Raw genomic sequence first — 27,745 nt, 5'->3', positions numbered from 1 at the left:
ATAAAAATGGGCTTCTGATGGGTCAACCTTATACTAGTTCAACCATGATGTTCAGTGGGCTGGAGACCGGTTTCGAGTGCCGGGTCACACCGCCATGCGGGGACATCGCTGCTCGGGCCCAAATCTCGCACACTGTTACCTGATACCCGTCATATATAAATGCGCTATCGTAGCTCCATCACAGAATGGGTGAATTAATCAATCGTTGACAAGTGTGTATTTGGCTCCGCGGGAAATAATAAAAAATTTTGCTTGCCATGGGATTTCTGCTTATCCCATCACTGCTTCGCCAAGTATCAGTCTCTTGTGCGATGTCTCTGCCTCACTCTCAGCGTTGTTTGTTGTTTTTGATCACACCGAAAAAAGAAGATTCTATTCTGCACTAAAAAACAATACTGTATAATCGCTTTGATTTTGAAGCATGTTATTAATTTATTTATCAACGTGGAAAGATATATAGTAGATAGATTTGAATATTACGGTTTGTGAAAATGTTGAGGCCCAAAGATCTGGAACATTTTTCAATTGAGGCAACATTCTCAAAAGAATCTTCTAAACTTCTCGCTTTGATGTTTTGCCGGCACGCACTAAAAAACAGTGCATCGAGTCAGAATGAGGAAATTAGCCCTTCTGTTTATGTGATGCGCTTAAAAATAGAACTAACAGCCGTTGAAACTATTATTATTACACATAATATAATTACCTAATGCTGAAAACCTCACGACTGTTATTTCACAAACATATTAAATGACCTCCGATACGCACACGGCTCAAATATCCCCACAAATGTTTTCCTGTGTCAACAACTCACACGGCATTGCGATTGGTTCGCTCGTATGCCCGGGAGGCGTTTCAGCTTCCGCACATCTCGTGTGCCCGCAGCAGCCGCGGTTCCAATGTCACCTCAAACCAAGGCTCGGACCAGTCGCCCCTTGCGGTACAGCAACGTGGGACTCAGATGGTAGCCGTGCTACCATCTGGCAAGATGGTAAGAAGAGAACCAACAGAAGTGACAGATTATACATACCAGAAAACACGATAAAATAAGAACATTTACCTTATTGAACCCAATAGATTACGAAGTGAAGCCTAGTGAACGCTGTGTGTTTTGCTGTTAGTGAAGTGTCCTGTTAGTTGTTTCCCGTTAGCTTTAGCTTCTGTACGCGTATCCACGCATGGTTCCCTACAATCTCAGCTTTTAAGTGTTACACTTATCCTGCTCATGTTGAACTCTAGCTTGCATTCCAGCAAATTTTAGAGAAGTTTATCATCGAGCGAATGAATTGTGCATCAATAAGCACTAAAGAAAAATCTTTTCAAGTACGATGGTCGGCAATGACGTTTCCCTGAATTGCTACACAAAATACAAAGCATAATTCGAAAGTAATTTTTCAGCTTATAGAATTTCATTTTAATGTAGGTAGAATAAAAAATAATGCGCAATTAAGAAATAAAAAATAATTCTTAGAATAACATAATTACGAAGAATTATTTCAAAAAGTGTCAGGCCAATACTGCTGCTTCTATGTTATAATTATTAACATGCAGACAAATATTTATGGAAAGCCGAGCTAGGATACGCAGATCCTCATATCACTTTATTTAGAGCTCGTAAATATCCTATGAAGTTGAGCATAACTATTGAGAAAGTAAACTCATTAATTTATGCAAAGACAATTCCCCCTTTAGCATGGAAACCTATCAGAATTACCTAACCCGAGAAAATATATTGTAGAATTTTAGGCCAGAAACATTATTTAAGTAAGGATATTAATTTATGGCTACTGTTAAATTGGTCATTCCATTAGCCTTCATTTGTCAATGAAACTATCTAATTACCGTAATTTTTAGTTAGCAGCTTCGTCATGTTTGATGACTCAAGTAGCATACAATATACGATGACATGCTCGATAGAGGGTTAGGGTCACACGAAGGAGATGCTGGAACCCATGGACAAGCTTGGGGCGGTGGCGCTCGGTGTGTTGTTGGTAGCCTTCGTCGGGGCGACGGTGGCCGTCGTCTTCATCTGCTGCAGGAGGCAGGGCTTGCGCCGGGCATCCACCTCGCATCAAATTTTCAACCACGCTTTCCGCAAGTGAGGCTACAAGACCTAATTTCTTCCAGGTTTATATCAATTGTGTACATTCGTCTCGGGGAAGGTTTTTTTTTTGCCGACAGAAATTTTATGTTGTATAGTTTATCTATTTAAAAGTAGATAAATTCTAACGCATTTGACTTGGAGTTACGTCGATGTTTTAAATATTTCATAATAAGCCACTTTCTAAAGGTTCAACTTCCTGGAAGGCGAAAAATTGCAGTCAAATTGAAATATACGTCTTTCGTTTGAGCTACTGACCATAATATAAGTAGAAGTACGGAAAAAATCATTGCCTTCTCAAAATTCATTTGCTAGTAACGGATGAGATTTGTCACAAAATACGAGTTTGTTGCCATAAACTGACATTTTTTAATTCATGCAGACCGCAGGTAATGCTGATCGATGACTCGGTGACTCCCATAGCAGAGAGTGAGAGGTATTCGAACCTGGAGCTTGAAGACGTCAAACTTGCCCCTCAGATCAAGCGAATACTAAACGATGTCCAGTGGGTGGACGATGCCACAGGTGAGAGGGTTTCGGAAACAAACTAATTAGCTCAAGTATATTTTTCGTGATAATCTTCAATTAAACGTTTATTTTAATGCACACTTGCTACCCCAACAATAATCAGCAAACGGTGAATTAGATATGTTATCTGTCGAGTAGCATGGTGAGGGGGGAAAGGGCTTAGGCGAGATTCACCTCATCAAAGCTCCAGTATTTTTTTAGATTTTGCTCATATTTTCGTATGCTACCATGATGTGATTATAGCCTTTTATTTAGGAATAGTACCACACTGCCTCGCTATTCTGAAGCTGTGCCACTACCTCACCGAGCGTCTGGTCGCCAGTGCCGTGGATCCCCTCACTCAGCCCCAGATCTCAAGGATCATCGAGGTGAGCGAATGAAAATATCAAATTTCAAGTAATCAAATCCTCCACGCCACGCAGGTTGGTGCATGGTTGAATTAATATTATTAATTCAATCATGGGTTGGAGTACGTAGTACTCAACAAAATCAAATGCAAAAATGGAGTGCATAACGCGATGACACCAAATCAAATGCATCAATGGAGTACGTAACGCGATAACATCAAATCAACTGCATCAATGGAGTACATAACGCGATCCATCCAAACATATTGTAAAGTTTAGACTCTTGAACCTATTTTCCAATGTCCGAGTGTTGTGCGGGACAATTTCATTGGTTCTCAGGGAGCATGTTAACAATATTCAAATATTATATTATCATATTTTGTATTTTTCAGGCGTCCCGGCGCGTGTCCCTCCGAGTGGACGACGTGGCGCGCGCCATGTACTCGTCCCTGGACCCCCGCCTGCTGGAGGCGCGCTTCACGGCCCTCGTCCTGACCCTGGCTCTCCTCACCGCCCACACCCACCCCTTCTCTCCCATCACGGGGGCAACCCCTCGCTCCTTCCTGCAGCGCGACATTGCCGACGCTTTAGCAGAAATGGAACGGCATGTCCAGGTTGGTTTAGATAATTTAGGTATAAGAAAGTACAGTCCCTCAATCGCACTTGCTAACAATTTTGACTGACATTTTTGCAAAGCTTGAATTTTTCCCCAAGGATGGCACTCTATAAGGTTAAATAGATCGGAACAATGAAAACATTTTGAACCTCTCGCATGTATTTCCGGTCGGTCTCCGAGGTTCAGTGAACGTAGAATATTTCTCAAACTAATGAACACGGCTCGATGAAACCTGGCACCTGCGTTCATTTCGACTTAGGGATGATGTTTAAGTTGTGACCATTTTTCAGATTTCGCTTTCGTTCGAGACGTAAGATGCAATGCGCGTAATCCAATACACAAACGTAATACAGTGGTTCGCAAAAGTATTGGATACATTGCCATTTTCTTCATATCTCAAGTTGAAGCGTGAGATTTTTAGCGCATTTTCTCATTTATGGAAAAAATGCACTGTTGTGCTCGCTATGTCCGTCTGTCTGTCTGTCCGTCCGTCTGTCCGTCCGTCTGTGACCTCAAGTTTTCGTCGGCGAGAAAATGCGCTCTCTGTCACTCACTGCAGTGAGTACTGAGTTATATTTTTTATAATATTTGGTCAGTATATTGCTAATGGTGCTAAAAACATTATTTAGAAAGGATATTGAAAAGAACGCATTGTTTAGATTTTATTCAACAAATAGAAAAATCAACCCACGCAAAAGTATTGGGTACATGTTCAAAAATAAACATAAATAACTTTTTTGAAGCACTCAAAAATTCGTTTTTCACTTTAGACATTCCACTAACCTCATAACGTTATCTAATTGGCCAAGTAGTTTGCTATTGTTTACGAGATTTTGTGATCCGGTGAAGATTTTATTCAGCTTCATCTTTAAAATATAATTTTAAATGGCTAAAACTCGAGAGTTGGCGACAGATTTGCGTCAAAAGATCATAGATTGTCACAAGGAACTGAAGGGGTATCGAATAATATCCAAGGAGCCTGATCTAACATTGAGTACAGTTGGAAATATCATCAGGAAGCAATCATCCTGATGATATCATCCGAGCATGCCGTTGCTAACCTTCCAAGGCCTGGTCGTCCAAGGAAACTAATAGACGGTAATGCAAGGTGGATTAACAGGAAGGTACAGAAGAACCTGTTTGTTGCTAGTGGTGAAATTAAAAGCGACCTGGAGGAATCTTGGATTGATATAGAAAAGGACACAATCAATCGTACTGGTCTTATGTCAAGATCATCACGAAAGATTCCTCTGTTGAAGTACCGACACGTGAAAACCACAAGATTTGGGGCATCGGACAAAATCCTGGTCGGACGAAAAAAAATTCTAACTTTCTAAAGGAATTTGATCGAACCTTGACATAGGACCAGTACGATTTAGAGCTCTGTTGATTGTGTCCTTTTCTACAAAAAAAGTTATATATATTTATTTTTGAACATGTACCCAATACTATTGCGTGGGTTAATTTTTCTATTTGTTGAATAAAATCTAGGCAATGCATACTTTTCAATATCCTCTCTATATAATGTTTCTAGCACCATTAGCAATATACTGATCATATACAGTGGGGGGAAATAAATATTCGTACACTTGAAAAATCGTATTTTAATGTATGTAAGTACACAAACTTAACAGGAAAAGTGATTTAAATTATTCAATGCGCCTCTATACATAATATAAATCACTTCTCCTGTTCAGTTTGTGTACTTACATACATTAAAATACGATTTTTCAAGTGTACGAATATTTATTTTCCCCCACTGTATTATAAAAATTTCGCACTTTAACTTGAGATATGAAGAAAATAGCAATGTATCCAATACTTTTGCGAGCCACTGTATGTGTGTAACCTTATTATCGCGGCGGACGAAGGCGAATTCTGAAAAATGATCATGACTTGAACATAATTTTTAGGTCATTATGAACACATGTGCAAAGCTTCATTGGGTTGCGTTCATTAGTTTTAGCGATATTTTATGTTCACTGAACCTTGGAGACTGGCCGCAAGACCGGATGAAAAAATGAGAAGTACATTTTGATAGCGTGCATGCCCACCATCAGCGTTTATGATAATTGCAAATATTTTGAACACTGTCATAAAAGTGGTGCCTATCATTGATCTGTAAGGTTAAAGATAATTATTCGATAGCAATTTAGCTAGTTCATTTGAGATAATTAAAAAAAGAAACACTGGAGAAGGTGTTAAACTATTTCATTCGTCAATTTTTATTTTTTTTTTATAATGAATGTAACGAAAACGACATAAATGGAAAATTACATGAAAGCTTTCAACTATGACGCTTAATGGCTCACTATCCAACTCTATAAGGCACCATTGCTGAATAATTTGTGAAAATATTTATTCATCGTGAGCAATGACCATCGAAATTCTACAGGTGTTGAGGGAAGCAGCCGACTGCTACGAAGAAATCTGCGACGAACCGAGCGTCTCTGCTGCCCCGCATTCCGCGATAACGTTACCACATTAGTTAACCTGGAGACCTTCGTGGGGTAACGATTGCGTCTACACACCAGTTATTCAATATTCTGTTAATAATTATGTCCCATAAATAAAAAAAGTGTGCCTCATTCATCGTTACATGATATAAGTATTAATACGTCTGCACCGCTGATACAGCACTCTATTTTGCACACATATGCCTTCATTGCTTTTGCATGCATATGCATACGCAATAATGAATTTATTAGCACATTAATTTGTTCGTCCATTTTATTTTAATGATAATATACTTAGTGCACAACGAACATATTAAACTTAATTTTTTTTGCTGCTCGGACGTATGATTCCGTGTGTATCATGTATACTTATTTTACTCATAAGTCACTGTATGTAATATATTATTTATCAATAAGATTTGGGTTAGACTTTGCTTTTTGTTAATCAATGTTGCTCTGGATGGAGCTCCTTGTAACATCTGTAGAATTCTTAAGTGCCAAATTACAATAAAGACGTCTAGATATGTCATATTTTTATACAAATTAATCCATGCAATTTCCATAGATTGATTTCTATCAGTAACGGGTGCTTTAAAATGACGATTTAATGACGAAATTTTCTAAAGTTCATCCAACGTATGCTGAAAATAACATCAAAACCTGAATGTATCGATTTGATGTAGAACGAACACCATAAAATGATATGCTTTTATTTTCATATAAAAATTTTGGCCAAACTACTGATTTGAATCAAAAGTTATATTACTTGTAATTTCTTTTCCCACAATGAGCGAAAACTTTATTTTTTATTACTTATTTTACAAAACTCCTGTATATGCTGGTTATGCCAGTAAACCTTCTAGAATGTCTGATAGGTAGTAGCATGAAAGACTAAAATGGCAGCTGAATCTTCTCATAGGTCACCCTCTGGTTAACATTCGCGTCCAATCTTATCAATTTCGCCTTTAAAATATTCAACAGTAGAGATCATATCTCTATTTAGCCCTTATATTATTGTAGGCTCGGACGATTAGTTTAGTGGTTGCACGTGTAACTTGTGATAGATTTTTATAATTCCGTTCGTTTCTAATACAATAGTGTTTTCTCGTAGAAATGCGCAATAATTCTAACATTTCGAGTATATTTGAAAAATAATTTCCATATTCCAATCGATAATTTATTCAACGAAAAGAAAATTTGCTACCTACATTATAATTTTCCTCTCAGTAATATACTGAAGTTAGTGAATTTTTCGCTATGAAAATTGGTATGATTATAATTCTGGCTGACATGGCATCTCATTGGATGGAGGCTTCAGCAGCAAGCGAACTCGATCGCAGTCGAAAGTCGAAACGCCTTGAACATTGGTTAATGAGATGTGGTGACGGTCGGTTGTTCGTTCCTGATTTTTTTTTCGGCATGTTTATTTTTTATATTTACTAACATTTTTGGTTTACGATCATTTACTTCTGTTATCTCACATTGTTCATAGTCTTTTTTCCGTAAATAAATTAATTTTTTTCTAGAAATATTTTAATCATCTCCTACGTGAATTTTATATATAGCCTATCACAATTTCGCTTCTAAGTTCTAAGCTGCTGTGGTGTTAGTTGGTCTGTTGGTGTCGATGGTGTGTGGTGAGTGGTCACCGTCACCGTGCATAATCTAGTAGCAACTGGCAAACCAGTTATTTTTTAGAATCAGTTCATTTTTTATTTTCTCATTTCTTCAAGATTTAAACCAATATCTTATGAATGATGATGCTGGTATGTGGTACCTATCCATGTTACTTTGCTAGTCACTGACGACTTATAGGCCTACCTAGGACTTGAAATTGAACTTGATGACTTGAAGGAGAGTCTAAAAAACTCTCTCAGTCTCTGCTTTGGCAGCTTTGCCACACCACACTGTGCCCTGTGGTGTGGTGGACTGGTGGTGAATGAGGTGTTGATGAATTTTCTTTTAATATTTTTCTGCCAAAAACAGAGTGTTTTTATTATCTTGGATAAGTTTACAGTTGACAACTGTTGAACTGGATGACTTGTGACATTATTTTCAAATTTCTACTATGAGATTAGTTCTAACTAATGCCTAGGAAAACAATATATAAAGGAAAAAGATAGTGTTTAAGCCATAGTGGCAAACCACAGATTTTTAGAATCAGTTCATTTTTAATTTCCTCATTTAGGGTAAATGTGCTATATTCCGACATCATGGGTAATTCCGACACCTCTCTAGATTTTCCTTTATATTAAGCTTTGTCTTAGTTCCACATATTCCTTGATGGTTGAGTTGAAATAGTGACGTAATACCTTTGACTGAGCGCCAAACTGTTGCCAGAACACTAGGTCTGGGCCATCTACGGCATCTAGCGGGAAAATATTGAGATCCAAAGAGAGACAGTGCACGCTAGGCCTACCCAGTGAGATCATTGAAAAATCTGTCAAAGTTGGCAGTTGACCTTGCTCTACCAAATAGTGATTAACTGTTTGTGTAGAAAGAATATTATGGTTTGAGACTTTTAAATAAGTCTGTGAATATATTAGGAATTGTTTAAGTATACTTGTATTTGCTGATTTCAAGTCATAAATAAATTAATAGATGATTAAGTTGAGAAATGGATTTAGACACATAAAAACTAATTCCAACACAACTTGAATTGGACACACCCAGCTCGTTCCAAGCTGTGTGCAAAAATTAAAATTTTCCTAATTAAAAGCTTAATAGCTGTTAATTAAAAGCATAATTAAGTACTAGTGTTCAATATTCAATAGTGTTCTAATTCAAAGCTGTGTTGTATTCCAAATACAGCTCACACAGTGATCGGAATTTGAACACAAGGGTGTCGCAATTACGTATTAGTAGAGTTTGAAGCATGGCCGTAATATGACTCACAACGTGCCAAATATAGTCACACGCAGCGTCAGAATATAGGGATTTGGTAGGTTTGCATTCTAAAGGCTTTTAAATAAATATGGCAACATTTTGTGACATGTCATTGTTGCTGGCGCGTAGTGCGGTGTTTTGAGAGTCACGTAAAGCAAACAGAACTCAAGTAACGCATATGGTTATTTTTTTATAGTTTTTACAACACTTCTCTTTAACTTCACTTCTTGTTTGTCTGTTTGTCTGTCTGCTACAAATCTTATAATCGATAATTAACACACTTCTACCTGTTCAATTGATTTGAAATTTGGCACACTTGCGTAAAGTTGGAGACAATGCATGAATCAATTGACAGAATAAATAGTTTTATAAATAAAAATTTTTTTTTCAATATTAAAAAAATTAAAAAAATAATTTTGTCTCCTACAAGTCTTATAATCCAAATATGATACAATTTGACCTGTCCAATTGATCTGAAATTTTGCACAATTGCATAAAGTCAGAGACAATGCATGAATCAATTAACAGAATAAATAATTTTTAAAATTTACAAAATTTTGATATCTTAAAAAAATTTGAAGAATAATTTTTTTTCAATATTTGAAAATGAAATTAGAAATTCATTGTACATGTGTAACATCCAAGATACTGTATTGTTCAGAAGTGTTGTCTTTAAAAAGCAATTTTTAAACGCATATTATTCATTTCTCGATGTGTCCTTAATGTGTCGGAATATACCACGTTTACCCTATCCAATGGTACCATTACAATCTCTGTAGTCTGTACATTGATTTATGCATTCACTAGAGATTCTGCAAGGGAGGGAGGTGGGCAGGGTCTTTAAGAGGAAATTTGCTGCCCAGCCTATGAATAGTCTCTACTCAGAGTCTCAGAGTGAAGTTTAGTCACCCTCCTGTGACCTGTTGTTGAACAGGGAGGCGTACATGTAGTTGCTCCCAGCCTCCCACCATCCATGACTGGTACAAGCTCCAGTAACATTTAATTCTGTTTCCTTGCTACATTGAGTGGCTATTCGGATGCGCGCAGCACTTTGTCAGGCTGTATTGAACATTCACACTTTTTGTCACGGCAAAGTTAATAAGTACTAGAGTTTTGAAGCTACAGCAATGAGACATATACCATTAGATTTGCAATTAAAATATCTAGCAATTCTTGAGCCATTTTTTTATTTTGTTTTAGTTTTGAAAACATTTGAAAAAAAGTAGGAAAAATTCAAAAATTTTTTGAAAATTTGAAATTTTTCAGAAAAATCATCATAACAAGAGAACCAAGAAGAAAATTGAAAAAGTGGCCCAAGAATTGCTAGATATGGTTTTTATGCATTGAATGATATGTGTCTCGATGTGTAGCATGTAATTTGCAACAGTTATTAACTTTTTTAGAGTACCCCCTTTTTAGCCATTTTCTATGAATTTCACCTTTTCTTTCATATCTTTTGAAAAATTCACATGAACAAAATAGTTGGCATTTTTGATTTTACATATGTACACCAAGTTTGGAGATGATCCTTCCCTAGATATTGAAAATAGATTTTGACCTACATGGTCCCCTTAATTGAAGGTTAGAATTTTAATGATTATATAGCCTAATATAGGTACCATCTATCGGGGTAATTGCAATGAAACTATTTGAAATACCGGTATTACAAAGCTGAAAATACTGGTGTAAACTTCAACATTTTTCTTTTCTGTGTAGCATAAAGGAAGTTGAGAAATCATACATTTACTAGCTCCAAAAAATCCATGTAGAAAATGTTGGAAGGTGATAGGGTAAACGCACCATATTCCAACATCGTGGGTAATTCCAACACTTCTCAACTTTTTCCTTTATATTGAGCTTTGTTTTAGTTCCACGCTTGCGTAGATGATTGAACTAGCAACATCATACTATTGCGCGCAATATTTCTGCAAAACACTAGGTCTGGCGGGAAAATGTTAAGATCCTCAGAGCGAAAGTCTACATCACCCAGTAAGAACATCGAAACACGCGTCAAAGTTGATAGTTGACCTTGCTCTACCAAATAGTGATAAACTGTTTGTGTAGAAAGAATATTATGGTTCAAGACTTCTAAAGAAGTCTGTGAATATATTAGATATCCTTTAAGTACCTATACGTATTTGCTGATTTTAAGTGGTAAATAAATAAATAGATGATTAAGTAAAGAGATGGTTTTAGACAAATAAAAACTAATTCCAACACAGCTTGGAATTAGACACACACAGCTGTGTTGTATTCTGATACAGCTCACGCAGTGTGTCGGAATTCCAATACAGGGCGTTGGAATTACGAACTAGGGTTTTGAAGCACTGTCAGAATAAGTCTCACAATATGCCAAATTTAGTCACACACAGCGTCAGAATTCATCGATTTTGTAGATTTGAATTCTAAAGGCTTTTAAATAAATATGGCAACAGTTTGTGACATTTCATCATTGCTGGCTCAGGGTGTGGTGTTTTGAGAGTGACGTAAAGCAATTTGAACTTGAGTTGCGCATATGGTTATCTTTTTATAGCCATTCATTTCTTGCTACTTCCTCAAAGTGTTGGAATATGGTGTGTTTACCCTAATATCCCAGTGATTAAAGTTCAGAGTACCAGGATTGGAGCAGAGAGGTGAGGGATTGATCCCAGCTCTGTGCGCCAGTTTCTGGTTAGAATCAGCAAGGAGGCCAGGTGGTCAAGCAGAGCAGAATTGTAGCAGTGAGTTGCGAGTTCAAGCCCGCAACAAGCTGTGGATGTTCTGGAATGCTAAGAATCGGCAACAGTCCTCCGGCCTGATAAACACTGAAACTGCTATTGGGTTGGAGTTCAGAGTACCAAGATTGGAGCAGAGAGGTGCAGGTTCAATCCCTGCTCTGTGCGTCAGTTTCTGGTCAGAATTGGCAATGAGGCTGGGCTGTAAAGCAAAGTAAAATTGAAGCAGTGAATTGCAAGTTCAAGCCCACAACAAGCTATGGATGTTCTGCAATGTTAAGAATTGGTGACAGGCCTCTGGCCTAATAAACTCTGAAACCGCTATATATATACATAATATCATATAATTTCAGTAGGTATGAAATCTTGCGGCTCTAATGTCATGTATTTTTGTTTGATTGAAAAAATTGCAGTTTACAGTCTGCAAACATGTCATTTCATAAAATTTTCAACTTTTGCAATCCTCAATACTTCGTCAATCCCGCCAAAATATCCTGTACAACATAATAACAAGTCAATCTAGAATGTTTTCTTAAAGATTGCATAGTCAGAGTGGTCAGACTGCATTTTCACGTGATCAGTTGCCACTTAAGTGAAGAAAAATGTTAGTATTGAGTGTTTTTAGGGTAAAATTAGAGATTAGGGTTAACACGTGCATGGGACTTAGTAAAAAGTTTGCGGCTGCCAGCTTGTAAATGGCTTTTAAGGGCCGAGGTATGGAATTCACGACTTGAAGGAATTGAATCCTGGCTGGCAAATCCATAAAACCATGGCTCGAAAAATTCAGTCGCAGCTTGCCAAGCAGATCTATTCCATGCCTGCATTTGGAGAAAGTATGCTCCTGTTTTGGCCACTATGCCCTTCAAATGTGTAGGTACATGGTCATCTAGAATGCCACTATGTATTTACTGTTGCAGACCGGTATTTGCTATAGAACTATTGACAGAATTTTTGTACAACCAAATGGGTGGCCATTTCTACAAGACAGAGTAATAAGGGACATCCATAAAAACGCATTTACCATAGAACCCTGGTTAGCAAAGGCTCCAGTTAACAAAAAATAAATTAATAACCAAGAATTTTGATTACATTTACTTTGCGCAGCAAAAAAATTTAACTTGATAAAAAATTAATGCATTATTGGTCATCAGAAAATTTTGCATAGAATGTCATAGATAGAATTGTGCACTGGGTAACATTGAATGAAAAGTAATTAACCTAAGCAATGATTTATTTCCAAAACAACATGATTGCCATAAAAATATTCCTTCCTGTTTCAGGTATGCTTTTTACAATCTTCTTTGGTGGTTATAGTGAATTCACTTGACCCACTTAAAATGATGTGAAAATACAAACCCAGTGTTGTAAGCTTAGAGAAACAGAAGAAATGCTATACAGCTGCTGATAGGAAGCTTGCAGTGGACAAGGTTGTTGTCAATGCTTGATGGCATGTCCATAGATATGGTACTATCACATCAATAATACGGTAATGTATGGAAATGGTAATATATCAATAAAGGAAAAACAAGCACAAATCACAGAAAAATGTCATTTATTGTACAACATATACAAAGAAAGAGGAGGACTTCAGAGTACTGTTAGTAATGGATGAGCCCACTCTGCATGCTTCAAAATAAAGTTTTATTTCAAGTGTCACAAATTACCTGGTTCCCAGGGGTAATTCGGGTGCTTTTCTTTTGCTTCTGGCACCTTACAAATAGCCAATGGAATTTTTAAAATGAGTCTAGAAGCCTTTTAAATGAGTCACACTTGTTTATGAAATGTTTCATGGCAAGAAGTTATTAACAAAAAATGCTTAAAATTGTTTGATGGTATATAATATACACAAATTAGTTTGAAAGTTCTTATTGTAAATGGAATTCTAAAAAAGGTGGGAAACATGAGGGGATTCTAGCATTGGAGCTACTTTTAGGTCTTTCTAAATACTAATCTGCTCAGAGGTCTTGCTACTCTTGCAGAAGACAGCCAAAAAAGTGAGGACTGTGGGAGCGCTGCTATTTTCAACTGTTGCCTGCTAAATGATGATACAATGTCATAAAATAAAACTGGCACCGCATTTCTAATTGTAGTGATGATGGCAGCTATTGGGAGGTACCGGGTAATTCATCTATCAGAAATCTTGCAGTTCCAAACATGATGGAAATGCTGTAGGTGCAGCTTGGAAGGTAGATATATTGAACTATATTCCATGCCAGCTGACAGAGTCCACACTCCAGAATGACAAATGAGGGATTTATTGTCTTTATTCATTTCTAATTGGCTGATTTAGTTCAAAAGTTTGTTCAATATCCTATCATGGTAATACTGGGATATGTTAAGGATTGCTTGATATAGAAAAGGTGAAAAAAAGTTTCTTGTTTGTCACTGTGAGGCAGACCTTGGCTCAAGATTGAAACTTTTCTTCTTATTACATATAAAAAATATCTTGCAGCTCCAATATTTTTGAATTTTTTGAAATCTTGTGGCACAATCATGAACTTTAGCAAACAATTAGTTAGGTAATTTGTCTAACAGGCATATTTCATATTTGAAAAAGCTAGGAATGCTCTAGTCACAGCTTGGAAGCCTGATGGTTCATTTATTTCAGCCTATTTGAAACAGTTGCTTCATTCTCTAGTTGTAACTTGTAAGTTCTAATTTGAGCTTTATTACAATCCTTTCTTTCAGATTATACTAGTCATATATAAGATTGTTAATTCAAACTTGATTTTCATCAGTCATGCATATCGAGGATGTTGATGCTCTACGAGAGTGGCTTACAAGCTATCTTGCGCCCCTGTGAGTTTTGGTTGCTTAATTTCCTTCAGTGTACTGGCCATCTTGCTGCTCATACAATACCACTTAGTATTTCTAATGTAACATACTACTTGTCATTAATGAAGTGCCAGTCATCAAAATTCCACTTTACCATGCCATTTGTAAAAATCCATATAATAAAATCTTTGTTAGTTAAGTTATTTAATGTTGTATTGCATTCAATAATATTTTATAATCCAATATAGCCTCTATTTTGTTATAGTTTCATTAGTACCATACTCATTGATCGTTAAAGATATCTTCATTATACATTTTTAATGGTGTAAATAATTGAAATTTGTATGATTGTGATACCAATTTCATGTGTGGTGCTAATTGAAGGTTTTCTATGAACAGGTGTGATGCTGATCCACCTGCATTAGCTCGCTACTGCATAGCTCTTATAAGGAAAGACAAACCAACCCCGGAGCTGGTGGAAGACATGCTGCAGCAGCTTGATGTATTTCTTCAAGATAGTGAGTGGTCTTTTTATTACATTTGTATGAAATAGTCTCTGGAAATGGTCTAGAAATTGCTAACAAGATTTTTCTAACCATTTTCTTCATGTTTGTTAGCATTGTATTTTCTGTCCATAATCTTTCTTATTTGCCCTCAAGGTAATGGAGTACCTTGATTTTTCATGTATCCTAACCAAGCTTTTTTGTTGCTTTAGCTTTGTTCTCAATTTTTTTTATACAACAGGCATCAGAACTTTAAAACACACATTGACGTCTGTATGAATTGAAATTCTAATTTCATTGCTTCATTCATGTATATATTGATTCTATCAATAATCTTTTTCCTCTTCTGAATGGATGGAGATAGTTTATAAATCTCAGCTTCTCAGTTCATTTATATATACCTAATTAATATATTTTTAAAATCAAGTCTGTAGATTGATTTTCTTTAGCATCTTAAAATTCATGGATTAGGTAAAATCTGATATGATACAATTATTTGCATAAAAATTTATATAGTTGAACACAGTGCAACATATTTCATTTGCTTATTCCACAGATACTGCAAGTTTTGTTGAAAAATTCCTGATAGTGGTTGAGAAGAAATCATATATGCCAAAGAAGAATGCATCAGCAGCAGCAAAGCCAAACAATGCAATGGATTCTTCTTTGGACTCAGCAGCAAAGCCTGAAGTCAAGTCCCTCCAACCAAGAACTCTGCTACCTCTTTCTGTGCCACCTTTACCTCCTAAAATTACTGCTGAAGATGAAACTCTGCCTGTGCTTAGAAATGGCAGTAATGGCACTGTGGAGGTAAGTTGCAAAAAAAATTTAAGAGTATTAGCGTTTTTATTAAGTTTAGTCAAGTATTTTAATAACTTAGTACTGAATCCCTACAGAAAAAAAATATATACATGTATGTTGGGTCACAAAGCTATCAGCGTCATTATACAATTTCTTTACTTGCTGGCTGAAACAACCTAATATTACTCATAATCAAAAGTTCATTTGATGAAAAATACAATTTATTTTGTTACCTGTTGAAATACAATATGTATATAACCACTTACATGTGCAATTTTTTTGTTTCAAAACCTGTTTCAAATTTTTTATATATAATAAAGGCCCCAGTGAAGAGTGGCATAACAAGTGTAGTTGCTGTTGAAATGCCAACCGGTGCAGCAAGCGATGCTGGTGTTGTTGTTCCTCCTCTGCTCTCAAAGAAAGATGATGTGAAGACCAGGAAGGATGTGAGTTGTAATGTTTAGTGAACTGAAACCAACTCGTTCATGGCGGTTGGCCCGTGAACCTGAATCTCGTTTACATAGATGCCATTTAGCAAATGATGATCAAGGAAATAACTGTGGATAATATGAAATTTGCACTTCTTCTATAGGTTTAAATGTATATGAAGTAATCGGAAAGATGTTTCACATGTTTTCTCAAAGTTGAGTAGTCAAGTGGCTGGAGGTTTGAATGGCCTGTGCAGTTGACTAATACTACACTCTAGCAAGTAACCTAACAATAGTAACGCAAATGCATCTCTAAATCGGCGTTACTCAGGATCGGGAAGGTGGCAGCTGGCGAGGTCGATCCAGGGACCGACGTCGCAGCCGCAGCCGCGGTCGCGGTGGCCCCTCGTCTCGAGTGGCGAAACATGACGAGCGACCACGCAGGAGGTCCGTGCTCCAGTGGCGTAGTTTTTCCAGATTTTCTATTTAGAATTTTTTAGTCGCACTCACGTGGATGTGGTTTAGTTCATTTCCTGAATTCCAAATTGATCCTTGTTTCTGTGATTGTTTTGAATTGATTTTTCCTATTAGGTTTAGCTTTTGCTTGTGTCAATGCTCTGACTTCTTAACTTCATTTCCAACAATATCTCACAGTGTCAATGATTGTTGACTGCATCATGCATTACATAAAACGATCAGTACAGTTTTCCTGTGATCCTTACATGTGCTGAAGTTTGAGGAGCATCTACATGCGATTATTTGATTAATTTCTTGATTTTGCGTCTGTTTTTTTTCAGATTCCGACGTTCATGGTCTCGAAGCCCTTCTCCAAGTCCTCGCTCTCGAAGTCCGCGTCACACTCGCTACAGCAGGACTTCTCCCTCTCGTGGTCCTCGTAATCGGTCTCCAATGCGACGTTCCCGCTCACCACGTCGTTCCACGTCTCCTAAGCTCAGATCCCGTTCTCCCAAAACTGCAAGATCACGGTCTCCAAAACAACATTCACACTCGCCGCTGCTACAACTTCATTCACCAACACTTCGGTCCCGTTCTCGATCTCCTTTAGGGCTTCTACAGCCTCGGTCTCCTCTTGCTTCGTGTCGACGCTCCCCACTAGGTGGTCGTCGGTCACGATCCCCTCTTTCCCGTAGACGTTCACGATCCCCACTTAAAGGGAGCAACGGTGGTCTGCTGGCTTTGCCAGACAGTCCCATTGGGGGCCAGTCACCTGTACTTGCTGACACTGCTGGTGGGTAGTGTCTTGCTTATTAAGCATTTTTTAAGTTCGATCATATGAACATTTGTATGTTTAAGTCTCTTCTCACACTTTCTTGATTGTTTACAAAAAATTTTTACCACAGACCAAGAGGAGTTGTCACCAGATGCTGACATGCCCCACACGAAGCTGTCATCTGGCCGCCGAAAGAAGCACAGATGCAAGGACTACGATGGTGAGAAATTCAGTGATGTCATCTGCATTAAAGACCTTCAGGCTACCACAGATTAGAAATAGACTAGAAAAAGTTACTGTGCGAGTTTGTCGAATGAAACGACAGCCGTGATGCACCTTATGCTCCTTATTTGTTTACTATATATAGTTGAAAAACATTTTGTATTCTATTCTATTCTGCTTGAGTTTTAATCTTTGATTCCATGACACATGAACTGGAAATTATTTCCCAATAATGATAACAAAGCCTTTCTCCAACTCGTGTCATTCAGAAAGTTTTGGTTTGCTTTAAATAAAAAAAAAATGGTATAAGGTTCATAATTTACTAGGATCAGGTTCCAACTAGTTTGCTGTAAGATGGTTGATGGAAGTAGTGGTTAACATACGTGGGTTGTGCAGAGAAAGGCTACTGCATGAGAGGTGATCAGTGTCCGTACGACCACGGCGCCGACCCCGTAGTGCTGGACTTCCCTCCGTCCACCCCATACACGGCTGCTGCCTCCCTACCTCCTGACGCTGCAGCTCCTCTCAGCCAAGGTAGTTGGCTCGCTTGAAATATCAGATGACGCAATCAACACCAGTATGCGTGGAAAAGAATTTTCCTTATTATTCTGAAAAACACAATCACTCTAAATGGAGGCCTTTCTGATGATCAAAATTCTAAATGGATAATTTTTTCTGATGATCTGCCATTTATGGCATTTTCTTTCTTTATAGAACACCATGTAACATTTCTGTTACATTTAATATTATAATTAATTAGCACAATACCTTTAATATTATATTATCACGTCCAATAATAATGATTTAGTATATTATCAACTTGTATATCACTAGCTATTGCCTGTGTGTTTTGTGCAGCTGGTGGGCTTGGGGCCAACTTAGGAGTACCCCCACCTCCCCATCTGGCTGGTCGCCTCACTCGTCCTCTTCCTGCTCCCTCTTCAGACCCGCTCAGTGAGTTTAGTTGTCACGCGAAATGTAGATTTAATTTCACACAAATCGGTCGCCTATGGGTGCTCTTTATTGCCAACGACAACATATATGTACTACGAGATAGTTTGTTCCCTTCACCTGTAGTGTTTTAGGAATTTTTATACGTTATATCATTGAAGTTTCGTGACTTCTCTGTATCACATTTTTAATGTCTATTTGAATTCTTTTTCAGATGAGTATACACCGAGTGACCCGATCCTATGGGGTAACGCTCCGTCGAGTGGGTCTCTTAATACCTCCCTCCCTCCTCCTCACTTCTATGGCAAACCTCCACGAGGTGGCATGATGATGATGGGACCTCCACCTCCATTAGGACCCTCCAACTTCCTCCCTATTCATCATCCCCCCCCGTCCCTCCCTATCCATATGCCTCCACCTCCCTTCGTGGGGCATCCGCTGGGGGCTCGAGAACTGATCAATGTTACCACAGCAAACGGCGGACTCTTGAACAAGGTACTATCGCATTTATTCCATTGTAATTAATAAAGTCTCCATTAAAAAATAAAAAACTTATGCGCATTTTTGAGATTGGGCATGTTGATGGAACTTTTAATTTTACTCAATGATCTGAATTCTGTTTATTAAGTTCTTTTTGGCTTGAAGTCACGCTAGATATTACTCATCACTGACTGAAAATACGAGTAGTGGCTATTTCTTGCCGAAACCTTGTTTTCGAGCATCTAAGTTGAGTTGATGCAATACATTTTTGTGCGCATCTATTAAACTGTTTTGGGCAACTTGCTGACTGGAAAACATTCAGGGTACCATGCGGACGTCTCTGGCCCAGCGCCTTGGTCCCCCAAGTGGGCGTGGGCCCAACAAGTGGGATAACTGCTCCATTGAGCTGCGCAAAGTGCCGCGCTTTATGAACTCCATCACCCACCTTAACTCGCACTTTCAGAAGTTCGGCAAAATCGTTAACATGCAGGTAACTTGAATTTCCTGTCATTCATATCATCTATGATAATTTAGAAATGTAGAAAATTTACCGAGATTTGCTGTTTTTTATATTTTTGTAGCGGTTTCTTCTCAATTAATTTCAATCTGTGACAAATTGCTTCTTTACTTATTCCGTTATCTTACTTTTATTGTTCTGTTTCTGCTAAGTTACCTTTACCTAACATAGAATAATAGGCAGAGATTGATTCAAAATAATTATAATGGTCCTCGAAATTTCAAATTCAAATTAAATTATACTCCTCAGTAAGAAGCCAAGTCATTGACTATTGCAGCACTTGATACAATCTCGTTCCAAAATTGATTTCTTTTCTGGGCAATCAGAGTACCAAGACACAGAACTAAACGAAGAAGATTTTCCGAGTGCACCTTGCTATAAAAAAAACTATAGCTGTAAGAGGTGCAGATTATTACACATTTAGTTACGCATGAAACGAGATAGAAGAACTGCATATCAAGTAGGTATTGCGTTTGACTGTCAATTCTGCATCCCTAACTGCAGAACTTAGCTCAAGACTAGTGAAAAATGCTGCTTGAAGTGTCATAGAGAACCCATTATTTGACTTGCAGTCAAGGACTACTACACACAGGACATGCATAGCCTATGTCCAGCCTCTGCTAGCAGAGGCGATCGCCTACACTATGAAAATGCTGTTGTTTTAGTGGCATCAACAAATGATATGCCCATAATTGTTTCATACAATAGTATTACAATGTGTGTAGTAGTCCTTGGTCAGATGATTTTTTACATTGTAATACTATTGTATGAAACAATTATGGGCATATCATTTGTTGATGCCACTAAAACAACAGCATTTTCATAGTGTAGGCGATCGCCTCTGCTAGCAGAGGCTGGACATAGGCTATGCATGTCCTGTGTGTAGTAGTCCTTGCTTGCAGTTTGAATCATTGTTCTAATGCCTTCAATTGAAGAAGTACTCATCTGGCCTAGTGTTGCTTTTTTGAGCTTGCTTGATAATCAATGCGTGTTTACAGATACAATTTGAAGGCGACCCTGAAGCTGCTGTCATCACGTTTTCCAAGCATTCTGAAGCCAACGCGGCGTATCGCTGCACCGAAGCTGTGCTTAACAATCGCTTCATTAAAGTATTGTGGCACGGAGGACAGGGCGGCCGAGTGACCAATCCAAGCGCGCCTATCACGGTACGAAGATACGAGTAGCAATTAGCCTGTAGACAACTTTGATCAATGAGGCAGTGTGCGTGGAAGGTACTAACTTTTTTTTTTAAATTTTATTAGTAGGTTCATTGATGAATCTTCAAAGGTCAGTTAATTCCGAATTTTTTCATTAGTTTGTGTTGGTCAAGGTTTATATGTACTATGACGTAAATGTTAAAGTCTAGCTTGCAGCGTAAACTCGTGTAACCTGACGCACGTAACAATCAGCAATGCCTATTATTGAAAATTTCTCACCGTAATAAATTAAATTATTTTTACTAAACTGATGTGATAAGTTCTTTGTAGCGCATTTCTCATTCATGGAAAAATGCACTATTGTGCTCGCCATGTCCGTCTGTCCGTCCATGACTTCACGTTTTCGTCGACGAGAAAGTGCGCTCTCTGTCACTCACTGCAGTGAGTACTGAGTCATATTTTTTTTCATCCATTACTCGTAGAAATCAGCTGCAGTGGTCAATGTGCCCTCTACATCAACTATAACCTCCACTAACATGGTTTGCTGTTCTCTCTTTAGGGTGAGAGAGGTACTGCTGTACGGCACTGCAATAAATCCAAGAATAATGTTCGTTCTGCTGTCAATGTCGAGGCAAGTGCTACTGAAGGCTTGTTTTACATGGCAGCCATCTTGTCTGGTGTTGTACGGGTTTAGATAACATGCGTGTTTTTTGGTTGGAAATAAACTTAGTAATAAGGAATCTTTTTGTGCTCTCATTGACAAAGATAGTCGATCATGTACGCGTTTTTGTATTCACACCTGTTACTGGTTTACTAGGTTTGATATTGCAATATACCACCTAGCCAAGAATATGAACAAAATCTAATAATTAAAATAAATTGTTCATTTTACGCTTAGACTGAAGGAGGTATGATAGGCCCGGCGTTAGGCAGCACTGCCGAGACGGAGAGTGCGACTGCCTTGCCCGACTCGTCAACAGCCACTGAAGGCAGCGCCTTAGCTAAACCCGCGCCTCCCAAGCTCACGGCACAAGAGATCAAACAACAGCAAATAGAAGTAATTTTTTCATATATATCAAGTCACAAAAAATTACTTCTGAATATTTTCGCCACATTTTAAATTATAAAAATTTCAGACATAATGGATGCGTGTGTATTAATGACTAACCAAAGTCCTTTGAACGTCGCTGAACGAGGAACCCTTTCAGTGCTGAACATATCGTCACGCTGTCGTTCAAATTTCTCATTCGTAATTTTTTGATTTCACAGTTATTCCTATTCTACTTGTCCAATGAATTAATTAGGAAAAATCACAATTTTGAGGTAAAAATATTACACAAATCTGACGGTTAACAGCTCTATAATTTCTGTGATAAGTCTGACCTCGTGTTTTCTACAAACTGCATCACAATTTACTTCTATGAAAAAATAGGTATTGGAAAAATAATGCTATGCTGCATAATGCAGGATAATAGTCTTTGCTAAGAAAACTTTTCAATTCTATCTCTGTCTCACTGTTGGCACTCTCTCCATTTAACTCGTGTCGCAAATTCTTTTCATGCTGTTTATGGTACGATATTTTCGGTGCAGTTGATCATGCAGCAGCAGCAACAACTCGCGGAAGAAGTAGCTCGCAGGCAGCAGGAGGAGAAGAGGAAGGCTGACGCTGCTAAGCTTAAGGATGAAGTACGAGAGCGCACGCAGCAGCTACTAGACAAACAACTGCAGCAATTGAAGGTAAAGTAGGTTTCTCTGACGTTTCTCCTGGTTGGGGTTAGAAAAATGATTCTCAAGTTCACCAAAGATAATTTTATGTTCTTGTTAGGCTGACTCTACCAAGCAATGTTCGAGGATGACTAAATAGCCATCTAATTTATTCTGAATAATTGCTGGACCATTATTATTCAAGGTCATAATTTTGAACTATTTTTTGGCAAGCACATTCGGCCTGTGTATGCCCGCTATGCCGTGATGGAGAATAGAAAGAACTTGTGTGTATTTAGAGTGATTCATATTCATTACAGCTCGTTCATTACCAATCATTTATGTTGTATCGACGCAAGTCGAAAATAATAGCATTACCACAGCTCTAGATTATCGTAAAATTCTGGTCTCATGTCAGCTACGTTTTTTATATACAGCTGCTACTAAGTAAGATGGAGAGTAGCCGCACAACGGCAACAAAAGCTGAGCGACTGGAGATGCTCAACGCAATTAAGACTCTGCAGTCAAGCATTGAGACAACAAAACAGAATCTCAAAGCTTCGTTCCCTTCAAACAAGATCCACGCTTTTAATTTGAAATCCAGACCTGCTACCGTCTTGCCTCAGCCAACTGCTCCTACAGCAACTACTGAAACACCTGTCGGTTCAAAGGTTGCTCCTGCTGTGCCAGGCGCAAACGATGCTGCGCAGGTCGTTGCTAAGGGCTCCACTGAAGTAAGTTATCTTATAATGCTCTATCAATATGATTCAAATAATCGATGCATAATTTTCTAGACCTTTTTCTGGAAAGTAAAAGGCATTTATTAAAGGAAATTACAGCATTTAGTTTGATATGCGAAGTCACAGGGCGGCGAAGTCCGTGAGCGAGGAATTCGCGACAAGGATGTGGAACCCGTCTTTTTCTAGTGCGTTTATACATAGTATGTTGCCTTTGAGTGCCGAAAACTAAAAACTTCAATGAGAAGAAATATTTGTATCAAAAAAGTACGTCCTGTGCAAGTGCTTCCTATTGCATCTAGTGATTAACATTCTGAGTTTTTAACACAGTTTTTGAGAAAATCCTAGTTAAAAACATTTGGTTGTTATTTATTCATTTGCCAAAATGACGCCCATCTCCTCCTCCCACTTGCTGTGTAGCTCACGAAGAAGATCCTGGACACCGAGATGGACGTGTACGCTGTAGCAGGAACAGAAGCAAAGAACGGCAAGGCCGGTGACGCGGTAGTAAAGGCAATCAGCAGCGCTGAGGAGCTGAAGCAGCTTAAGACTAAACTGGCGCAGCTCAAAGCAAACGCCAGGCAACTCACTTCAATGAGAGGGTAAGATGCAGTGTTCCTTCTAATTTTCAGAATAAGCGATAATTAAACTTGAATTTTTTTCCCTCGTTAACGCAGCAATAATTTTCTACGGTTTTTTTTTCAGGCGCGGCCACTCGGTTGCTATGCGGGGGACCCGCGGTGTTGCTGTCCAAGGTCGTGGCCGCAAAGCGCTTCCTTCAGCGGCTGCTGCCGCTGCTGCTTACCTCCCGCCCACTGAAAAGACCTCGTGCAAGCTCCACGCTAGTGGCTTTGAGCCTGAAGACAAAGACGCAGTTCTTACGCACTTTGCTGTATGACAATAAATTGCTAACTTGCAATAAGCGAAATCATTTTATAATTAATTTGATTTTCATTTTGATTCTTCATTAATTATTTCATTTTAATTTGCATAGCTGTTTTTAAGGCAGTAGGATGTAATGATGGAATTGATGATTTATGAAATTTTGTTTTATTTACATTTTTTTTTCTTCCGGAGCATATTTTCGTCATAGATCGTTCACTGAAATTATTCATTGTTACCATACTTGACGACCCACAAATGTTCTTACAGAGCCTGGGAAATGTGATCAGTTTTCTGTGGGATGGTTTGACGCCGTCAGTGACGGTGGAGTACTCGACTAGACGTCACGCTGAGAAAGCCTTCAGTGAAGGCCGCATGATGGGTGACCGTCTTATGACGCTCACGTGGGTTAGCGAGCACAAGGCGTCCGCGCTGCCACCCGTGCCTTCCACTCAGCAGTACCAGGACAGACAATTCGACCCTGCGTCCATGCGACTGCAAGAAGAAGATGATGATGACGATGACAACATTTTCGAACACAAGACAGCGGTACCCGAGGTCAAGCCACGTGCTCCACGACCAGTTTTGGTTGATGGCTCGAAAGATGTTACTCGCACAACAAGCAAGATGGAAAAACAGGAGCCGCAGGATGCCGAAGTCTCAATCGTGGATCCTCGAGCATTGAAGGAGGAAGTGGAGATAGAGAAGGTTAGTGAAACAGCATTACAGATTCACTCCAGGTGTGACTTGAAAGGACTTTAATTAAAAATAATCCAACCTTATTTAATTTTTTATTTGCAAAATATCTTCGATATAAAACATGTGCATTTGTTTAACTGGGAAACTATCATAGTTCCATAAAGGCGTATACGATTTATCAATTAATTATCACAACGCATCACTTTGTATCGATTTTTTTATAAGATTCTTCATCTTCTTGCATTGCAGAAGTCGAAACCAGTTAAGCACAGACTGTTGAGCGAGTCCTCGCTTGTATTGCACGACGAGCTGCTCCTGGAAGGCGACGAAGAAGTCATCGACTGTGACGATGAGGATGACGAGCGCGAAGACAGCTCCTGGAAGCGCTGAGCCACGTCGCCTGTGATCGCCGAGGCACTAAAACTGCCCTAGTGCTAGGATACACGTTTATTCTGTTTGGTTATTATTTTAAAGTTTATTTTTGGTCTATAAGTTCTTGATATCATCAACTCCACCTATCGCTGATTGCACCTCCTTTGGTAGATGTTTAATTTGTAGTGACGATTTTTCAAGATTTCAGTTTTTATTCTAGCATCAACTTTTGAAGTTTTGAGTCGGCCTCAAGTACAAAAAAATGGTCGCGATTTAAAATTTTTGTACATACGAGAATCCCTAATTCTTTTTCGTATCCATTGATGTAGCAAGTTTAGGTTCTAGGCCTGAAAAGATAATTTTTCTAATTTTTTCATGATTCTGCTGTGTACAGTTTTCTCAAGAATGGAAGACCGACATGTCCGATCGGTCCACCGAGCGATTTGTGTGTAAATTACTCCTTCCTATTGTATATTCACTAAAAGCTGAATTCTCGCTAACATTATACGTCAATATTTACGATTCGTCGTAATGTTTTTTTTTTAGAAGGCTTGTGTTACACGTTCCTACAGTTGAATATATCAGTTACTAGGGAACGCTATTTGGTTTGCTTCGAATTTCATTCATTAGTGTTTTTGTCTATAGACATCCGATTTAAGAAAATTGATTTTTCTTGAATTTCTAGATTTTTCTAGCGTATCAACAGTCTGGTGTGAAAGATTTGATTGTAAGGAAGTTTAGTTGTAGGTTCATCTGAATTGAATAAGTATAATTGGACTATTAAATAAGAAGGAAGTGGATGATCATCAAAGTTTGTGTTGCTGTCGAACACAACGCAAGTTCATTATTTCCCGTTCTCTTATATGTTCTGTCAGTCATCTTAGATTGTTAACCTGAATTAATGATAAGTCTCGAATTTATCCTAGTGTTTAAGAGTAGAAATCGACAATTTGTTCAAGAAATATTTAAATGGGATCAATACTTTTGTCTAATGCTGCTATTTGCATATAATGCCATGCTTCAACTTATACATCTTTCAATAGTTTCAGAAACACATCATTGCACAGAATAATGTATTCTCGTTTCTGTGTGTGTGAGCCCACTGGAATAGTTGAATACGACGAAGTAATGATGGTTGCAGATTAGTTCCATAGATCTTAGCTGGGAAGATTCATATAAATCTTCCCACTGGCTTTGTTAAAATGTTTTTCGAAAAAATAAGAGGACATAAAAAAAATTGCCTCTGAAAAAATGTGGTTTGATGAAAGGAAATATGGAGGATAAAAAAATGCAAATGAAAAGAATATACAAACCACTAAAAAAAAAAAGAAAGATAGAGAGTTGGTTGAAGTACGCAAGTTGTTGGCGTTTCATTCTTATCCTTTTTAGCCATTATCACCTCCCACAAGTTCCATCTGTCACTTGTCGAGAGGGAGGGGGGCTTAGATTCCTTCAAAACGGAAGGGATCGGGTGGAGGGTCCAGACGAACTGTAGTGGTAAACTAGTTTTCTTGTGAGGGCCTGAATATACCACGTGCGGAAGTTCGTAATGACCGTGCCTCGGAAAGACACCAGGGGATACTTGGACCCGACCTGCCGGCTCCAATCGACATAAACGGCGAGCATTAGCTGAGGGACCCCTAAGCAGACAGAGGTTAGCTTTCAACTTGGGTGCCGCGCGATTTTCCAGTCTTAGATAGTCGTAGAAACCGGCGATCTGATGAATTCGCGTGTGCCAAGAAAGTCGAAGCCAAAACCATTGCATAAACAAGTGCATACGAGCTTTCGCATATAAATTTAACGTTGAGTATTCTGGACTAATATTCACAAACGAGGTTTTTCGCATTGACAACTAACGAAGTCCAACACTGCGGTATTTATGTAATGCAGTTGACCTTGACTTGCAAAGTAATCCAGAAAACTGAGGTTGCGAATGGGACATTTCTTGCAAAAGTTGCAAATTTTTAATTAAAAGCAAATCCATTATCGGTCTACTTCTCAAGACAAGGACGCAGCGACATTGGCGCGCACGAGAACGATCGGGTACCGTAATTGCCCCTACAATTCCAAATGAAGATTCACTGAACGCATCGAATCAGTGCGGATGCCAGTCCATGTACTGCTATGCACGCTTGTTGTTGTTGTTGGTTGCGACCGTCACGCACGCCGGGGGGAGGCTCTGGTGGCGGGCGGGGGGCTGGAACCGGAAGAGGAGGGAGGTGGGCGAAGGCAGGGAGGGTGGTCAGGAAAGCCGCTACCTCCACGAGGCTGTCCCACAGTGAGGAGACGGGAAGGCGGGGCAGACGAAGAGGTGCTGAACGGATTGCAGGGGGTCCCCGCATTCCGGGCAGGCGGAGCTAGGGGAGCGTCCGATCCTGGCGGAATAGGACGCCAGGGAGCTGCAGTATCCCGAGCGGAGCTGGGATAAAGCTGAACGGTAGGGGCGAGGAAGTGAGGTCTCCGCTGAAGCAATCGGCGGCGGCGGGGCAGCAAGGACAGCGTTTATGGCGGCAGTCGCCGCCACGCGGGAGGTGATCTCCCTGCGGAGAGACCGCTTGGCTTCTCCGTNCAAATTGGATTGGCTGATTGGGGGGAGGACGGTTACGCTTTCCTGCTAGGGAGCGTAGGAGATTCCAGTGCT

General features: G+C 38.9%; 2 protein-coding genes across 3 annotated transcripts; both read left to right on the top strand.

Annotated features, from left to right (window-relative positions):
- Positions 1–941: 941 nt before the first annotated feature.
- On the top strand, positions 942–6,332 carry LOC108668291 (transmembrane protein 98). Of its 2 annotated transcripts, XM_047884111.1 has the most exons (6): positions 942–988; positions 1,915–2,095; positions 2,481–2,623; positions 2,882–2,994; positions 3,366–3,587; positions 5,985–6,332. In XM_047884111.1, the coding sequence occupies exons 2-6, from the start codon at positions 1,938–1,940 to the stop codon at positions 6,075–6,077; spliced, it is 729 nt and encodes a 242-aa protein (XP_047740067.1). In that variant the 5' UTR covers positions 942–988; positions 1,915–1,937; the 3' UTR covers positions 6,078–6,332. The 2 variants fall into 2 exon arrangements, with proteins under 2 accessions (XP_047740067.1, XP_018010965.1); XM_018155476.2 differs by lacking the exon at positions 942–988 and having other exon boundaries at positions 1,677–2,095.
- Positions 6,333–14,333: 8,001 nt separating this feature from the next.
- LOC108668305 (RNA-binding protein 26) lies at positions 14,334–26,465 on the top strand. The gene is made up of 20 exons (XM_018155493.2): positions 14,334–14,444; positions 14,820–14,938; positions 15,480–15,733; positions 16,045–16,170; positions 16,484–16,599; positions 16,950–17,401; positions 17,514–17,603; positions 18,002–18,139; positions 18,464–18,559; positions 18,771–19,051; positions 19,359–19,526; positions 20,552–20,719; positions 21,270–21,341; positions 21,609–21,767; positions 22,301–22,447; positions 22,852–23,148; positions 23,572–23,753; positions 23,857–24,043; positions 24,304–24,741; positions 24,982–26,465. The coding sequence occupies exons 1-20, from the start codon at positions 14,386–14,388 to the stop codon at positions 25,120–25,122; spliced, it is 3,690 nt and encodes a 1,229-aa protein (XP_018010982.1). The 5' UTR covers positions 14,334–14,385; the 3' UTR covers positions 25,123–26,465.
- The last annotated feature ends 1,280 nt before the right edge of the window (positions 26,466–27,745 follow it).

Source organism: Hyalella azteca, unplaced genomic scaffold, assembly GCF_000764305.2.
Source record: "Hyalella azteca isolate HAZT.00-mixed unplaced genomic scaffold, Hazt_2.0.2 contig14641, whole genome shotgun sequence".
Classification (NCBI taxonomy): Eukaryota; Metazoa; Arthropoda; class Malacostraca; order Amphipoda; family Hyalellidae; genus Hyalella; species Hyalella azteca.
This window is presented reverse-complemented; position numbering and strand designations above follow the sequence as displayed.

Bases quoted from the DNA above. Each gene is read 5' to 3' on its own strand.
- LOC108668291 (XM_047884111.1), top strand. From the start codon at position 1,938: ATGCTGGAACCCATGGACAAGCTTGGGGCGGTGGCGCTCGGTGTGTTG. The intron at 2,995-3,365 runs GTGAGCGAATGA...TGTATTTTTCAG, and splicing joins AGATCTCAAGGATCATCGAG to GCGTCCCGGCGCGTGTCCCT. The intron at 3,588-5,984 runs GTTGGTTTAGAT...GAAATTCTACAG, and splicing joins AAATGGAACGGCATGTCCAG to GTGTTGAGGGAAGCAGCCGA.
- LOC108668305 (XM_018155493.2), top strand. From the start codon at position 14,386: ATGCATATCGAGGATGTTGATGCTCTACGAGAGTGGCTTACAAGCTAT. The intron at 21,768-22,300 runs GTAATTTTTTCA...TTTTCGGTGCAG, and splicing joins TCAAACAACAGCAAATAGAA to TTGATCATGCAGCAGCAGCA. The intron at 23,149-23,571 runs GTAAGTTATCTT...CTTGCTGTGTAG, and splicing joins TTGCTAAGGGCTCCACTGAA to CTCACGAAGAAGATCCTGGA.